The sequence below is a fragment of the Phyllosticta citriasiana genome (genome assembly GCF_038021145.1).
Source record: "Phyllosticta citriasiana strain CBS 120426 chromosome Unknown IWZ02scaffold_9, whole genome shotgun sequence".
In the NCBI taxonomy this organism is placed as follows: domain Eukaryota; kingdom Fungi; phylum Ascomycota; class Dothideomycetes; order Botryosphaeriales; family Phyllostictaceae; genus Phyllosticta; species Phyllosticta citriasiana.
The window spans coordinates 624,631-640,599 of NW_027117286.1; the positions used below are offsets into that span (position 1 = coordinate 624,631).

The following is a 15,969-nucleotide window of genomic DNA, read 5'->3' on the forward strand; positions in this document are numbered from 1 at the left end:
CCCTTCTAGTGCGGCTACACAATGCACAACGTCTGTTTTGGGTCGTGTCCGATGTTGATCTTCATGGCCCGGGCAGATGTCTTGACCCTTTGATAGAGCAGTCGTTCCTAGAGGCACGACCAAAGTTTCGAGTCTTTCGGTCGCCCACGTCCATTGACCCCAATGGCATCATGTGGTGCCTTTGTTGCTCAGTATATCACCCAATGTGGCATGACGACGCGGTGAGCCTAAACAGACCCCGCAACAAGACGGGCGCCACGAGCGCGGAGAAAGGAGTCGATAACGACTTGGAGGGGAGGGCAGACCCCGGTAGGTTTGTGGTGGTTGTTCTGGGATCCGGGTTAGCTCGCAACAAGCCGATCACCGCCCGATAACACCATCCCACGTGCCTGCGGTTTGGTTTCGATTGTGTCTTCCCCATCTATCGTGGTGCGGGACGGCGAGGCTTTTTGAAGCCATTGAATCCCAATTCTTCGTCTGTTGGCGCGAAATTGACGAGCGCGCAAACGGCCTCAACCTCCGGGTGGTAACAGCGTGATCAACACCATGACAGCTGCCAAGAGATTGCGAATTGGCGTGGACGTTGGCGGGTTCGTGATTCACGAGTCCTGCTCTCTATCGATTGAGGAATCTGATTTTGCTTCTTAGAACCAACACTGATGGAGTTGTCATCGACCCGCTGCGAGCGTCGGAGCCGGACAAGGGCATCATTGCCTGGCATAAGGCGCCTACAACAGCAGATCCCAGTCATGGCATTGAAGATGCTCTCCGAACCATGTTTGAGCAGTCAAAGGTCAATCCGGACGAGGTTGCCAGCGTGACGATTGGGACGACGGTTAGTAGATTTCTCGGGTATCATTCATCTTTTCCTTTCCCGGTTCATTTGGAGGTTCTCATTTTCTACGGGGATTCTTTTCAAACACGTCTTTGAAATGAGCAGAAGAAAGCGAGAATTTTGAAAATGTTTCCCTCAATCGTCCACAACATAAGCAAGCTTTGCATGCCCAGCCTAACATCTCACCCAGCACTTTGTCAACGCCGTCGTTGAACGCGATGCCCGCCGCCTGGCCAAAGTAGCTGTAATCCGCCTGTCCGGTTCCTTTGGAAAGCACGCACCGTTATAGATTGGCCTGAGGATTTGCGCGATCTAGTCCTCGGCCATCACGCGCAAGTATCTGGCGGACTGGAAGGTGAGTGATTCGCCTTCTCGCGACGCATTTGTAAAAGGGGGAGAAAGAGCATAGCACGAGAGAACCCACCGTCACCAGGTCCACTAGATGTGTATTGAAATGGCAAGGCTTGCTAACACGCACGCAGTCGACGGCCGCACCATCTCAGACCCCTCACCCGACGAACTCACCGCGCAAGCCGACACTATACGCGCCCTCGGCATCCCCTCCGTCGTCCTCATCGGCACCTTCTCACCTCTCTCGCCGCACCAAGAGCACGTCGCAGCCGAGATCATGCGGCCCCTCTTGCCCGCCTCAACCACGCTGACGCTGTCCTCCAGCATCGCCGCGCTGGGCTTCCTGGAGCGAGAAAACGCCTCCATACTCAACGCGTCCATCCTGCCTTTTGCGCGCCGCACCATCGCGCGCTTCCACGCCGCTGTGCGCAACGTGTTGGGTAGTGCTGGCGGCGTTCAGGTCTTTGTGACGCAGAACGATGGCACCGTGCTGCGCGGCGCTGAGGCGGCGCGCTGTCCCATTCGCACCTTCAGCTCTGGTCCGACTAACAGTATGCGCGGCGCAGCCGTGCTAGTTGGCGAGGAGTTGGCGAGTGCGAAGAATGGCACGGACAAGAAGAAGCGCGAGCCGTGCATGGTTGTCGACGTGGGCGGCACGACGACGGACGTAGGGTTACTCCTGGCCAATGGCTTCCCGCGGCAAAAGGCGGCGTACAGCGAGTTTGCGGGTGTGCGCATGAACTTTTCGTGTCCGGATGTGAGGAGTATTGGGTTGGGCGGCGGGTCCGTTGTTAGAGTTGAGGAGGGAAGCGGTACCTCTAGAGTTACGGTGGGTCCGGATAGCGTTGGGTATCGGATTCAGGAAGAGGCGTTGGTGTTTGGCGGTAAGATACCGACGGCCACCGACTACACCGTTGCCAGTGACGAAGCGGTGGAGATCGGCGATAGAGCAGGAGTTAAGGGGTTGGTAGGCGAAAAGGAGGCGCTTGCGTACAGACAGGTGGTCAAGAAGATGTTAGAACAGGTGATTGATACGATGAAGACGTCGCCAGACGACATCGCCGTCTTGCTCGTCGGCGGCGGAGCAGTCATCGCGCCAGAAACGCTGAAAGGCGCATCCAGAGTTCTCAAGCCCAAATTTGCGGGCGTTGCTAACGCCATCGGAGCAGCCATGGCAGGCGTCTCGGCCGTCGTCGACACTGTCAAATCGACCGACAAGAAGACGACCAAAGAGGTGCTGGAAGAGGTCTCGAAAGAAGCCATCGAAAAAACGGTCGAGGCGGGAGCAGCACGCGAGACGGTCAAGATTGCCGAAATGGACACGCTGCCGCTGCCATACATTGCCAACAAGTGTCGCTTCATCGTGCGCGCGGCAGGAGAGTACGACTTTTCGCGCGTGTACGACTCGAACGAGATGGAAGAGGAACAAGTCAATGGAGAGGTGGACGAGAAGGAACCGGAGAAGACGCTCAAGGAACCGCCTAGCAAAGGCAAGCCGACGGAAGAAATCAAGGTCGACATTGCAACGTACCGCCCCAAGGTGGTCAACAGGGTCTGGTATGTTTCCGAGACCGATCTGGCCTGGATCTCGTGCGGGTGCTACATTCTGGGGACCGGCGGAGGTGGCAGCCCTTACTCGCACATGTTGCGGCTCCGCAGCATACTGCGCTCTGGAGCAGTCGTGAGGGTTGTCAGCCCAGACGACTTGAAGGACGAAGACCAGGTTGGCTGCGGTGGCGGTTCGGGCTCGCCTACTGTCGGCATCGAGAAGCTTCAAGGCGACGAGATGATGGAGGCGCAGATGGAGCTTTATGGCCTAGCAAAGGACAAGAAGGCGACGCACATGATTGCGCTGGAGATTGGTGGCGGCAACGGTCTCCAGGGGATGATTCTGGGCGCCAGCAGCAACATGAACATCCCAACGGTAGATGGAGGTAAGTTCATATTTCCAAGACGCATGGATTGGTACTGACGATCCCAAAGATTGGATGGGACGAGCCTACCCCACAAAATGGCAGACGACGCCCGTCGTTTTTGCCGAGAGAAAGACGATCTTCTGCCCAATCAGCATGTGTGATGGCAACGGCAACGTAGTGGTATGAATGCTTCTCACAGTCCACATCGACGTACTGACCAGTTAGTTCATGACCAAAGCCACAAGCGATGAGACAGTGGAGCGAGTTTTCCGCGCCGGCCTCTCAGAACTTGGCTCGCACGTCGGATGCGCCGAAGGACCAGTGACAGGCGGCAAGTCCAACACACCATGTTAGACATGACAAGCTGACCCGAATCAGCGGAAACACGGCGGTGGGCCGTCGAGCACACCATCTCGTTATCCTGGAGGATCGGAAGGGCCGTCCACGCCGCACAGCAGTCCAACAGCATCGACACGGTCGCCGAGTCCATCGTGGCCGAAGTGGGTGGCAGCAGCTCGGCCAAGGTGCTCTTCAAAGGTAAAATCGTCGGCGTGGAGCGCACGCTTCGCCGCGGACACATTTACGGCGAAGTCATCATCGAGGCTGCAGACGTCAACGACTCGGCAGCAGAGGGTCCGAGCGAGTACGACGGCCGAATCGTCATTCCTTTCAAGAATGAGAATATTGCCGTGTTCAAAGAAAAGCCGGATGGCGGTAGGGACACGCTTGCTATTGTGCCAGATCTGATTTCTATTATAGATGCGCAGAACGGCGAGGCGATTGGTACGCCAGAGTACCGCTACGGCTTGCTCGTTATTGTGCTCGGCATCACGGCATCGGAGAGATGGACATCAACAGAGAGAGGCGTTGAATTGGGTGGTCCAAAGGCATTTGGGATGGACGACTTGGAGTACAAGCCTATCGGCAAGTTCCAGAAGCCCAGGAGTGTCATTGACGAATATTCGATAGAGTAGATGGACTTTGATGCAAAGTACCAACCGGTTTCGACCGAAAAGATTTCGTCTTGTGTTGAAGTGGAGAGAAAACAAGTATCAGACATTCATGTGTAGATCCATTAGATATTAGATACTTGATGCTGCTTCATGACCCCTTTCAAACTCATCTGTGGAAGCCGTCAAAGGTCAGCGGAATGGTGGTGGTAATGGTCTGCGAGTAGTTCGTCTTGTCTTGCAAGGTGACGGTAGCGTTATAAATCAAGGTTGTTGGAGCAAAACGAGATCCAAGAAGAGAAAACAGAGCCGCATTGAAAACCGTCTCGCCCTTGGGAACGTAGTCAGGGATTGGACCAACTGGGACAATAAAGTCGCTGATTTGATTGGAAAAGCCTGAGTGAGGAGTTAGTCATCGGCGCCCCGTGATTAAGCTTGGACGTAAGTCTACGCACTTGGCCCGAGAAACGATTCGCCCACAAGGTACATGCCAAGAGTTCCCGGAGTGGCGTATTGCGGTTGAACGACGCCAAAGGCAAAGGCAATGTCGGCAATGGATTGAATGTCGTTTTGGGACTTGACGGTGACGTTGAAGACCTCGTTGATTCCAATCTTGGTTGGAAAGGTAATTCCGGTGATGCGGGCTGAAGCCAATGGGGCCAGCGAAACAAGACCAGTGACAAGAGCAGTAGCAAACTTCATGATGGAGGTTGACTTTGTGGGAGTGGATGGCGCGAGTTAGCAACAAACTATGGCGGCAGATGATTAGCCTTAAATATGGCCAGCGACATGAATAGAGATTGGTAAACATGACAAGAGGCTTGCGAGTACGAATTCTGGCAGGCCGGGTGGCTTGGGAGACTTTCGGCTCCTCGGCGGCTCTGGGGTGGTTTACAAGGTTGAAGTCACAGCGCAGCTTGGGTGCTGCCGAAAGATCAGCTGAACGGCTATCCTCAGACAGATAAAGGGTAGGATATGGCGCATTTTCGCGTTGCGGTTGTGCCAAACAAGATTGATGAAGCAATACGGTGCTGCTGGGAAGACGCCGCACAGACCAGAGTGTTGCATGTCACTGCAAGTCTCTTTGCCTTTTCGACAGCCTTTTGCCTGCTGCTGGATGGCGGCTTGTGATGGTTCTCCGGGGACGCCGTTACTGATGCGACGAGCGGTCGGCCACAAAAAAGGTTGACAGCGAAAAACAATCTGTGCTTCCGGCAGCCCCCGAACCTTTTTGTCGAGCCACCTTTTTGACTTTTGGGCAAAGCTGCAGACAAGCTTAGGCCAAGTGCTTCAGCACAGAATCGAGCGGGTAACTGGGTTCGAAAGGGACGATCATTCATGTCTCGGGTTGTTCTCCCGCTCGCGACGTCAGCTTACAGCAGTGTGTCGCGCTGAGGTTTTGAACAGCGTTGACAAGATGAAGATGTGTTGGATGGCGAGTGAAGAAGTTGACATGTTCGCTGCGGAGAAGCTCATCTCTTGGCTTTTGGATTCCCGGGTTTGTGGTAAGCTGCTGCAGTGCGAGATTGGATGACCATGCCAGGGGCGTTGTTTGGATGCAGTTGTGACAGGCGGTGGGCGCAGAGTTGTGCTATTAATAGGTCTGGAAGGGGTGTCCGTCGAAGCGAGAGAATACGATGCAATGCGACCGATCGGCGACCGACGATGATTGAAGTAGGTTGGATCATGATGATGGTGGTGGTGGTGGTGGTAGTGGTGGTGGTGATGGTGATGAAGGCAGCGCCCCAGACAAACTCCCGCCGGACGAGTTATGTAATCAGCACGGAGTCTTGGCGGCATCCCCTACTCCACCGCTTTACGTTACAGCTCTCCGGCCCGCGACGACACCAAGCGACACGGGCAATAATTCATGACCGCCAGCCAAAAGGTTGGACCAACGCGCCTCGCAGGCGACGTGCAACCGGTGGATACAACACCTCTCACAAGTCTTGGCACGCTGCAGTCGCCCAGTTACAGTCGCCGGACAGCAGCCTTGCGACAGAAACCCTGCCAGGTCGATCACCTCGAAACATGTCGTTTGGGGAATGACGCCGCCCATCAGCAGCTGGCGTGCTGCCAGTGCTCAGGCCCGCCATGTAGCCACCATCTCTACGTCGGTCCTGCTTCGATCCTACTCCCTCGTTCAAGTCTTGTCACCAACAACCTTTGCCCAGAGTCAGCCTCCTACTGCTTAACCACGTCCCTGCAACTCTGGCTCCCGTCTCCCGCTGCTCCGTGAGCGGCGCTTAATTTGCCCTCCCGCCATGATAACAACCTCACACCGCGTCATTATCGCAGCTTGCGTGCTGGTCGTCCTCCTTTTCCTCGCCCTCCAGCACTCACTCCAAGTCGAAACCCCACAACCCCTTCTCCCCGAAGAGCAAGAGGAATTCTACGACACCGTCAGCGCCGACAACAAGAGCGAGCCATTTTCTGTGGGCTTTGAGCCCGAGTTTGTCGAACAGGACGCTGGAGACGACTGGCGCTTCCATCCAGCTCGTGATGTGCGCAATTATGGATTGAACGACGCCCAGTGCGACATTGCTTTTCCCGGCCTGTGGCATGAAATAGACCAAGCTGCCAGTTACATGAGGAAACATGGACCCATTACCCAGGGGGAGCTGAACCTGGATTGGCGCGACAGGGGAGTCGTCAGGGCCATGATCTATGACCACCAGGTGCGCGCTTTTTCTCCTCGTGGTTGGCAACTGTGACTGATACACCTGCAGTTGTACATTATCGAGGCCAAAGGCTGCACGTACCGTCGTGATTTCCGCGAACGCTCTCTCGCGACCCTCCAAGCCATCAACCGCGCCATTACGGCATACACTGGGCCGATTCCCAACATTGAATTCACCTTTTGCGTCGAGGACATTGTTTACGAAAAGGTGGAAAAGAACAAGAGGCCGCCGATTTGGGGTTTCACGCGCAAGCCCGACTGGAACAATGTCTGGATCATGCCCGATTTTGGCTACTGGAGCTGGCCCACGTCGCCAATTGGTGAGTACAGTGACGTGCGGTTTCAGATGGGGTTGCGGGAGCGGGGCGTGCCTTTTCCGGAGAAGAAGGAGAAGGTTTTGTGGCGGGGTGCACCCATGACGGAGCAACGCGAGAAGCTTGTTGCGCAGTGGGAGCACAAACCCTGGTCAGACATTGTGCCATTTGACTGGTCGGACCCGGATCGCGAAAAGAAGTTTGTCGACATGCCGGACCATTGCCAGTGGAAGTATGTTCTGCATACTGAAGGTTGGTGCCTGGATTTTGCCAACCACTCGACTTGGTTCTCACACCTCACAGGACGCTCATATTCTGGCCGCCTCAAGTACCTGCAAAACTGCCACTCGGTCCCCATTATCCCCGAGCTCAAGTGGATTGAACCGCACCACGCGCTCCTCATCCCCAACGGCCCGCGCCAAAACTACATCCCCGTCAAGTACGACTTCAGCGACCTGGAAGAAAAGGTGCAGACGCTGCTCGCCAGCCCGGAGTTTGCGGAGCAAGTGGCCGACAACAACGTCGAAATGTTCCGCGACCGCTACCTGACGCCGGCGGCGCAAGCCTGCTACTGGCGCAAGCTGTTCAAGGCATGGAGGGAGGTCAGCTTCGAGCCCGAATTCTCGGACGGCTACGGCCACCCTCGCGGCATGCCTTTCGAGACCTACGTGTAAGTTGCTGACCCCTGTTTCATCAAATGATTGCTGAATGCCGTATTTCTTGCGCAGCCTTCTCGACATTTACGACTCGAATCCCTGGAAGGACCCGCCTGGCAGGAAGGACAAGGAGGACGACGACTAAGTTGGTAGGTCGTCTTCTCGTCCTCGATCCGTCGGTAGTCGTCGTCTCGGTCACTCGGAGCAGATCGAAACGCCGGCCACGCATGCTCCTCGGCAGACTACGGGCTTCGCGTGCCGTGACGCCGTCCGTCTGCGTCTCTTGCCTTCTTGAAAGACATGTGTCGCATTCGTTCGGTCTGGGCGGTCGTCGCGAGTCCGTCGCTAGGTACAATGTCTCCGACCATTTTCCCTCGCGAGTCGAACGAGATTGTCAAACTGCCACCACCACCACCATCATCATCATCGGCGAAACCTCGAGTCATGTTTGATTCTCCAGACACGCTGCTCGGCTAATTTGCTACACTTGTTAATACACCAGCACCCCTCTCCCCCCTCCCTCCCTCCTTCCCTCCCTCACCCTCGACGCGCTATAGACGGTCTTTGGAGTTTTTTGCGTTTTGCTTGATTGCTTGATTGACTGATGAATCGGCTCCTAGCTGCATCATGTGGGCGAGCGCGCTTTAGAGACTTGATCTTGCATTAGACGGACGGGCGGATGGCGTAGATACCCCCGCGCTGGCTGGCGCTCTTGGGTGTCGTCACCTTTTTTCCTTCTGGGTATCTATCCAAAAAGCAAGCGAGTGATTGAGCGAATGGATGGATTGATGATGGCCGCATGGTTGGACATGTGTATAGTATCTTGTGAGGTGGAATGTTAAGAAAAGCTTTGTGATACGCCGTGTGGCTGCATTGCAGCACTGTGCTCGCTCACTCTCTTCTCTTTTGGTCCAATACCCCAAGCGTCTGCCTGGACAGGGACACGACAGCTCCCCCGCCAATCCATCCATCCCACACCCACCTACAGTACCTTATCCAAGCACCTCAACCCACGCCCCCTCCTCGGCCCTCCCACACACATCCTGCAACACGCCCGCAACACCCACCACATCGCTCACCTCCAAAAAAACACTCCCACTCACCCGCACCCACCACTCCCCCCAATACTCAACAACCGCCACAAACGTGCCCCCCACGCGCACCACCTCCTCACTCACCCACTTCAACACGCCCCCGTTCGCCTCTTCCGACGCTACCCCGCGCCCCAACCGCCTAGCCCCCGCCTCGCTGCACCGCGCCGTCGACAGCGGCAGTAGCACATTCGAAAACGCGCACGCGCCCAGCGTGTCGCGCCCGGAAGCGTTGAGGGATGCGTTGGACAGGACGCGCGTCCCGAGGCGGGCGGCAAGCGCGGCACCCGCGGCGCGCGCCAGGCGCTCGTGGTAGCCGTGGATGGCGCGTTCGCCGGGGAGCGCGGTGGCGCGGTAGTGCAGGGCGGCGGGGACGCAGAGGTAGGGGGTGGGGTCCATGGTGCCGGGGAGCTCGAAGGGGGCGCTGAAGGAGGCGGTGGCGTTGTAGAGGGCGGGTTGGGGAGAGGGGGTGGTGGTGGTGGTGTTGGTGGTTGGGGAGCGGTTGGGGAGCGGATGCCAGCCGTGCGATGTGGGGAGTGTGGAGCGGATTAGGTGGTGGTTGCGGGGGGCGGCGTACATGACGCAGGAGCCGCGGGGGGTGAAGAGCCATCTGTGGGAGAGGTTAGGTTGGTTGGGCTTGCGGATGGTGAAGTCCAAGGCAAAGGGGCGGAGGAGAAGAGACAAGGGGTAGGGTAGGGTAGGCTAGGCAAGGGGTTGTGGTGCGAGGGGGATGGATGGGATGGGACCGGAGACGGGACGCACTTGTGACAATTGCTCACGAAAAAATCCGGGTCCAAGGCCCCCAAATCCAAATCCAACATGCCAACGCCATGCGCGCCGTCGACGACGCTGAGCACGCCCACATCCCTGCACGCGCTCGTCACGGCCTCAAAGGGAAAACGCACGCCAGGCATCGACACGACGGCGTCGAACAGCGCGGCGACGGGCCTGCGCCCTTCCGCGCGAATGGCGGCAACAGCGTCGCGGAACATGCGCACAATCTCGTTGTCGCCAACGGGATACTTGACCTCGATACGGTGCCCCCCCACGGCCGTGCTCTCCTCGAGATAGTGAATCGTCTTCTGACACGCGCCGTAGTTGCACGCAAAGTAGACGAGCACGTCGCCCGCCGCGTACTGCAGGCTGCGCAGCACCGTGTTGACGCCCGTCGTCGCGTTCGGCACCAGCACGACGGCGTCGACGGGCGCGCGCAGCAGTTGGGCGAGCGCGGCGCGCGACTCCTTCAGCAGCGCTGGGAATGTCTGGCGGAGGAAGGGGTCTGGGCGCGCTTCCATGGCGGACAGGTACGAGAGGCGCGTCTCGTGGACGGCGCGTGGGAGTACGCCGTAGGAACCTGTGCGTGCCACGCGTCAGGAGGGGTCCCTGGTGTTGTGGGGTTGATAAGGGGAGGGGTCTGTGGCACCTTGGTTCAGGTTGACATAGTCGTCGGCAAACATGAAGTCTTTGAGGAGCTTGTGGCCAAAGGCCGAGTCCTCGCTGGATTGCTCGCCCATTGCGTCGTCGTCAATCCGGTCCAGTCAATGTCAAGCTTGTTAGTGTTGAAGTTCGAAGAATGGGAAGAGTAGATGATGGGTCGGGTGGGATATCAGCTGGTGTTGCCGAGGTGGGGGCAATGGCTTGCGAGCTGAACTGATAGGCAAAGCGAAGCAACGCCGTCTTTTTACTTCTGCGGTGCAACTCGACAGCAAGTGAGTCAATTGATGTTGTCTGATGACTCGACGTCAAAGCAAGCAAGGGGAGCAAGGCGGTTCACGCTCAAGCCACATCTGCGGAGACGTCTGTTTTCCTGGTTCGGAAAGGCGCGCGCCCCATGTCCGATTAAACTGTCATTGGCTCATCCACGCAAGACACTTTACCATGCAAGTCAGGGAACGCGGAAAAGACAGAGCCGCAAAAAATCAGATGAGCTTGACTGTAAGTGAATGCATTGCTCGGCTAACTTGCCATACGCTCCTCGAGCCCAAGGAGCGTCTGGACAAGGAATAAAAGTAGTGTCAAGGACGACCGGCGACCCAAAGGTAACTACGCACTCGCGGCTCTCAAATCCGCGAAAAGCTGCTTGCCTGTTGCATCTTGAGCCGGCGCCTGTACTGCTCTCGGAACCGGATGCGCTGATATGTACCGAACGTGACCGTCGCGACGAATGCTACCGTCCAGACCAAGGTGACGACGAGACCAACGGGAGTCAGCAGCGGAAGGGGAATTGTGATTCCGGGGACTTGTAGCGGAGCCAGACGTTGGCCTGGCATGAGAAACGAGATCGAGTTGGCGACAATGGCGGCCTGCTCTCCCGAAATGGTGTCGTTGCCGGCGGAGCGGTCGGAAAAGACGCCTGTGAGGAACGATGCCTTGTCCACTGAAAGATCCGAAGACACGACCTTGTTGTCGACGGGTCGGCGAGCCGTGACGTTGACTTTTGGAGTCAGATATCTCTTGAGGTCGTCGCTGGATGGATGATGTTAGATGTTGCTCACCACACTACTTGCATTACTTACGACGTCTTTGCCTGCGTAATCGAGTTACCGTTGATTTGACCGACGTAGGTAATGACCTTGATTTGCTCTGGTCCATTGGCCCGTGGCGCCAATGGCTTGCCCACCTCGACAACCTTGGCCTTGATTGGGGGCCACGACAAGGGCAAAGAGACGTCCCGTTTGGCGGCATTCGAGTTGCGGTCGGTTTGCTCTTGCACCGTGGCATCCGTGTACGACAGCGTCATGCTGATGCTCTTGGCCTCGGTGCCAGTCCACGGATCAAACGGAGCGGTGACATTGTACAGGCGGAGTTCTGCCTGGAAGCGGCCGGTCGAGTTATCGAAGACGGGCAGGTTGTAGCACACGGCGAGGCCAGAGGGGTCGACGTTGCGCATGGCAATCCTCATCATGGCCGTGTCGCAGGCGGCCTTGGTGTCGAGCTCGAATTGCTGGGGGATGGGATTGGTGCCATTCTGTGGAGCTTGTCTTTTGACTGGTGGATTCTGGGCCTGCTCTGCCTCCGGGTCGATGTGAAGAAACTCTACCATCCATCTCGCCATTTCCTTTTGAATAAAATCCCGTCTTATTAGGTTGGAGAGGCCATGGTTGGTGGGCGAAAAGGCAGCTGCATGTCCGAGTATTAGGAGGCCGCCGAGCAGAGCGGACCGCAGCCGCATGGTATCGCGAAGTCGAATGCAGAGATGGTAGAAGCAAAGGGGCTGCCAGCAGCGTGGAGAACAAAAGGCTTGTTGATTAAAGGAAAGGATGGATAAACAAGAAAGGCAGAAAGGCGTTCAAGGACCAGGCAGACTTGTTGTCGCGAGCAGGTCATGGTAGCGTGATCTTGTCACGACGCGAGTAGCATGACGGGCGCTTGAGACTCGAGGTGCGACGCGGAGGCCGGGCGACGGACAGACAGACATGGGCGGGCCGGTTGTTTCTTTTATTCGGACGGACGGACGGACGGACGGACGGACGGAGGCGTGGTAGCACGAACGTGAGATGCAGCAAGAAGACAATTCGGGCTTGGTGGAGAGGTCGAGACGGGGGCGCGTCGGGGCACACTCACTGGTCGGTCGAGAGCGTCGCATCGCCGTTGCATCTCTTCGACCGGCATCAACGCCCAATGCATATGGTGGTGGCGGAATACACGACCCACCACCGGCTACTCTCTCTTCTTTCGACAAGCCCCCTCTGTCGTACAGGAAATCATCTGACGCCGCTCGCTCGCGACCACGTAACAATGCAGCCCAAGTCGACGGTCAAGACTCCATTGTCGTCGCCATTGCATATGTATGGCGAACGCTGCTCTGCCAGCAAAGCACCACCAACTCCAATAACACGCCCTCCCCGCCCTTCCTCGACCCTCTCTTTAACTCTGTCAACTCTCTCCTCCTCGATCGACCATGTCTTCTCGCCGTTTCCTCAAGACTCGTGATTTGTTTTCCTTCCCTCTGTCCGCAACATGCCAGCATCGCCTTACCTGCCGGCCTGGTCTGCCTCCATGACCCCAACCCCACACCATTCTTCAAACACCAAGCATCCGTTCCTCCACCAGACAATGTCCGTCGCCAATTTCCACGACGACCGCCCCTGGGATTGGCCGCGCTCCACGCCCTCGCCCTCGCCCTCGCCCGCGCCCAGCACTGCCTCGTCTTCGTCCTCGGCCAGTCGAAGCCTGACGCCGACGACCAACAACCGCAACCCCTGGGCCAGCAGCGTCTCCCTCTGCCTACCCTCCGTCACCTCGCCTCCCCCATGTCCCACTCCGCCCTCTCTCAGTCGTAGCGTCACACCTTCGACGAGCCGTTGCGCTACTCCCACCCCACCCGCCGCACCCCAGCCTCGCATCGCCGCCAAGCCCTTGTTCATAACAATGTCCTCTCCTCCACCCATTAGCCCCGTCTCTCCTTCCGACGATAAACCAAATAGACCTGCCGAGGCCCTCTCCGCCCCGACCCCCAACCCGTTTCGCGACGGCGGACTTGGGTATGTCAACCTGGCTCCATTGGCCAACGCCATCATCACCCCAGCCCTCGAGAAGCAGTATGTCCATCGCGACTCGCCAACCCTCATCAGTCGCCAGGGATGGGAGCGGTCGACGGGGCAGCGCGCATATACCTGGGCCCTGGGAAATTCCAAAACGGCCCTGCTCTTCCTCATGTGCGATGACATTGCAGCCTGGCGCCGTGCCAGCTTCTACTGGCTCGAGGATGGCAAGCTACCATTCACTGAAGCCGATCTCGAAGGCATCGCAGCAAACCCGAAAAAGGTTGTCGATAATCAGTGGCGCGTACTGGCGAGAGAGCTGCCGCAAAATGGAAACCACGTCGAGTTGACCCAGCGCGAGATGGCACCGCTTCAGGTCATCTCTCAGTCTCCGAGCACCGGTGGAAAGTTGCTAGAACAGGTCCGATGGCAGAGCGACGGCAGCGCTCGAGTCTACATGCGGAAGCAGTTCACCGTGTCTCGCCATGCAGAGAAGCTGAGTCTTCTTGCCAAGGTCCAAAAGTTCAAGTCCTTGGACCATCCAAACGTTGCCAAAATCATCTGCTCCTATAGCCAAGGTAGCATCACGGCCATATTAACGCCGCAGGCTCCCGCGACTTTGGAAGACTATCTCCAGCATCCTCTGGCATCGACGCGCCCTAGTCTCTTCCTGAGATGGTTCAACGACTTGACCCAGGCTCTCGCCTACATTCACGCCAACGACCTCACCCACCAATCTATCCGGCCAACAAAGATTCTCCTCGACGGCCAACGCATCTTCTTCTCCACTTTTGGCATCTACACCGAGCAAAGCTCTTCGCCTCGCGGCTCGCCCCCTCGCTCCTCCTTGAGCCCTCCTCCCTCGCCCAACACCATTCGGCCACTCACCGAGTCCGCCTTCATCTACGCGGCGCCCGAAATCGTCGCCCGCTCGCGCTCCGCGTCGCAAGCTCAGTCATTTCAGCAGGGCCAATACACGAGCAGCCCACACCGCTACCGCGCATCGGCCGACGTCTTCTCCCTCGGCTGCGTTGCGCTCGAAATGCTGAGCATCGTCAAAGGGCAAACGACGTCAAACTTCCGCTCCTATCGCTCGCACTTTTCCCGCGACCCCAGCTTCCACGCGAACCTCGACCGCGCGGCGAGCTGGCGCAAGCACCTGGCGCAGCTGAGTTCGCGGGCCTCGTCCGCCGCAGCATCTGCAGCCGACGGCGCCAACGTGGACGGCGCCGTAGGGCTGAACGGACTCGGAATGACAGGCGGCGGGCCCACAGCCAGCCTGGAAAACCGCAAGGAGGACGAGGCGGCCGAGTACCAGGCGTTGGGGTTCGTCGGGGCGATGATGGCGCCCGAGGGCAACCGGCGCCCCAAGAGCAAGCAGCTGGCCCTGGCGATGCGGCGGCTGGACGAGACACGGTCGGTGAGGCGACGGCGCAGCTTCGACGGTGTGAGGAGTGCAGTGACAAGCACGGCAGGGATGGGGCTGGCAGGAGGAGTGCCAGAGGTGCCAGGGGTTGTTAGAGACGCTGTTGCTGGACCGACTGCGACTACGACTGCTGCTGCTGCTTCCCGGCCTGCTGTCGCGCCCTTGCAGAGTCTGGGACAGAGCCATAGTCAGGGACAGGCGCAGCCGCAGCCTACCCGGTGGCGCGGAAGCAGTACCGGGGCGACGAGCGGCGTCGATGATGGCACTGGCAGCAGCACCACTGTGAGAGGCAGTCTGATTTCTTTTTGAGTGGCGTCGTCGGCGTCGTCGTCGTCGTCGTCGTCGCATTTCTGATCTTTCTTGTCCATCCGCTTTGAGTTCAATCCATACGTTCTATTTTGTTCTGTTCCGTTCCTAGACTTTCTTTTCCCACTTGACGTTCTCGCTGGATACCCCACCCCCTTGCCACCCCACCTCCTTTCCCTCTCTCCCATCTCACATTTTCCCGTTCCTCGCTCTTCCACTCGTCACTGTTCGTCTTTCCCCTCTCTCTCCACGCCCTTCCTTGTTTTCCACTGTCTCCATATGGTTCGGTTCGGCATCTTCGCATCTCTCCGTGTGGCATAGGTTCATCTAGGCATCAATTTTAACAGTAGATAGAGAACGAGTCTTCAGCATAGTAGCATATAGTACAGCACAGCACAGTGTAAATGGAAACATCACGTTCACGAAAAAGTATGCTTGACTATTATCGAGGCTCTCCAAGCACAGTACCCGCTCGTCTTGATTTTCGAGGCAGCGGCGTTGTGCTTGTCTGACGCAAGACAAGTCCAGGTCGCAGCAGTGGATTTTATACCACAACCCAGAAGCCAGAAACCGGAAACCGCGCACATGCCAGCAACAACAATGCAAAGACTCATCGTGATACTTGCGAGCCTGCCAGCGTGTCTGCTTGTCATTTACTCACTCAACAGCCGTGACAGCGGCCTGTAAAAACCTCGCCGCTGAGGCGATAGTAGTTCTTCTTCCCTTCCTCTACTGCACAGCGCAGCGGCAGTCTGCCGCGAAAATCGTCAAAGTCTCCACTAAACTTATTTGGAATTGTTTCTCTACAGGACTACCACATGTACACTTTTTTTTTTCTGGAGTTCTTTTGCTTGATGTTTGGAGGAGGGCGAGGGGAGGAAGTAGCCGTCATGGAGGCTGGCACGTTTGACGATCTTATTGCGAGTGGCGTTTTCGAATGATGTTGAAGGCTTCCAGCAT

The 15,969-nt window shown here is 57.4% G+C and overlaps 6 protein-coding genes across 6 annotated transcripts; 3 read left to right on the forward strand and 3 right to left on the reverse strand.

The window, feature by feature from the left end:
- Positions 1-546: 546 nt before the first annotated feature.
- IWZ02DRAFT_522211 (uncharacterized protein) lies at positions 547-4,270 on the forward strand (the record flags this gene model as incomplete). Its single annotated transcript, XM_066770825.1, has 8 exons — positions 547-590; positions 649-835; positions 1,026-1,095; positions 1,125-1,190; positions 1,318-3,120; positions 3,170-3,282; positions 3,328-3,433; positions 3,481-4,270. 8 exons carry the CDS (start codon positions 547-549, stop codon positions 4,074-4,076), a joined length of 2,985 nt encoding a protein of 994 aa, XP_066621178.1. The 3' UTR covers positions 4,077-4,270.
- IWZ02DRAFT_311886 (uncharacterized protein) lies at positions 4,147-4,879 on the reverse strand. The gene is made up of 2 exons (XM_066764079.1): positions 4,508-4,879; positions 4,147-4,448 (listed from the first exon to the last, which is right to left on the reverse strand). Exons 1-2 carry the CDS (start codon positions 4,752-4,754, stop codon positions 4,222-4,224), a joined length of 474 nt encoding a protein of 157 aa, XP_066621179.1. The 5' UTR covers positions 4,755-4,879; the 3' UTR covers positions 4,147-4,221.
- Positions 4,880-6,316: 1,437 nt separating this feature from the next.
- On the forward strand, positions 6,317-7,720 carry IWZ02DRAFT_380497 (DUF821 domain-containing protein; the record flags this gene model as incomplete). The annotated part of the gene is made up of 3 exons (XM_066765110.1): positions 6,317-6,730; positions 6,782-7,298; positions 7,350-7,720. 3 exons carry the CDS (start codon positions 6,317-6,319, stop codon positions 7,718-7,720), a joined length of 1,302 nt encoding a protein of 433 aa, XP_066621180.1.
- Positions 7,721-8,559: 839 nt separating this feature from the next.
- On the reverse strand, positions 8,560-9,986 carry IWZ02DRAFT_455946 (pyridoxal phosphate-dependent transferase). Its single transcript, XM_066767818.1, has 2 exons — positions 9,556-9,986; positions 8,560-9,403 (listed from the first exon to the last, which is right to left on the reverse strand). The coding sequence occupies exons 1-2, from the start codon at positions 9,783-9,785 to the stop codon at positions 8,695-8,697; spliced, it is 939 nt and encodes a 312-aa protein (XP_066621181.1). The 5' UTR covers positions 9,786-9,986; the 3' UTR covers positions 8,560-8,694.
- An 840-nt stretch (positions 9,987-10,826) lies between these two features.
- On the reverse strand, positions 10,827-12,098 carry IWZ02DRAFT_311915 (uncharacterized protein). Its single transcript, XM_066764080.1, has 2 exons — positions 11,310-12,098; positions 10,827-11,259 (listed from the first exon to the last, which is right to left on the reverse strand). Exons 1-2 carry the CDS (start codon positions 11,963-11,965, stop codon positions 10,854-10,856), a joined length of 1,062 nt encoding a protein of 353 aa, XP_066621182.1. The 5' UTR covers positions 11,966-12,098; the 3' UTR covers positions 10,827-10,853.
- Positions 12,099-12,436: 338 nt separating this feature from the next.
- Positions 12,437-15,438, forward strand: IWZ02DRAFT_455952 (uncharacterized protein). The gene has a single exon (XM_066767819.1). The coding sequence runs from the start codon at positions 12,754-12,756 to the stop codon at positions 15,010-15,012; it is 2,259 nt and encodes a 752-aa protein (XP_066621183.1). The 5' UTR covers positions 12,437-12,753; the 3' UTR covers positions 15,013-15,438.
- The last annotated feature ends 531 nt before the right edge of the window (positions 15,439-15,969 follow it).

Excerpts from the sequence above, each read along its gene's own strand:
- IWZ02DRAFT_311886 (XM_066764079.1), bottom strand. The coding sequence starts at position 4,754 with ATGAAGTTTGCTACTGCTCTTGTCACTGGTCTTGTTTCGCTGGCCCCA. Across the intron at positions 4,449-4,507 it reads CGAATCGTTTCTCGGGCCAA|GCTTTTCCAATCAAATCAGC; the intron begins GTGCGTAGACTT and ends CTCCTCACTCAG.
- IWZ02DRAFT_455952 (XM_066767819.1), top strand. The coding sequence starts at position 12,754 with ATGCCAGCATCGCCTTACCTGCCGGCCTGGTCTGCCTCCATGACCCCA.
- IWZ02DRAFT_311915 (XM_066764080.1), bottom strand. The coding sequence starts at position 11,965 with ATGCGGCTGCGGTCCGCTCTGCTCGGCGGCCTCCTAATACTCGGACAT. Across the intron at positions 11,260-11,309 it reads ATTACGCAGGCAAAGACGTC|CGACGACCTCAAGAGATATC; the intron begins GTAAGTAATGCA and ends TCATCCATCCAG.
- IWZ02DRAFT_455946 (XM_066767818.1), bottom strand. The coding sequence starts at position 9,785 with ATGTTCCGCGACGCTGTTGCCGCCATTCGCGCGGAAGGGCGCAGGCCC. Across the intron at positions 9,404-9,555 it reads TTCGTGAGCAATTGTCACAA|ATGGCTCTTCACCCCCCGCG; the intron begins GTGCGTCCCGTC and ends CCTCTCCCACAG.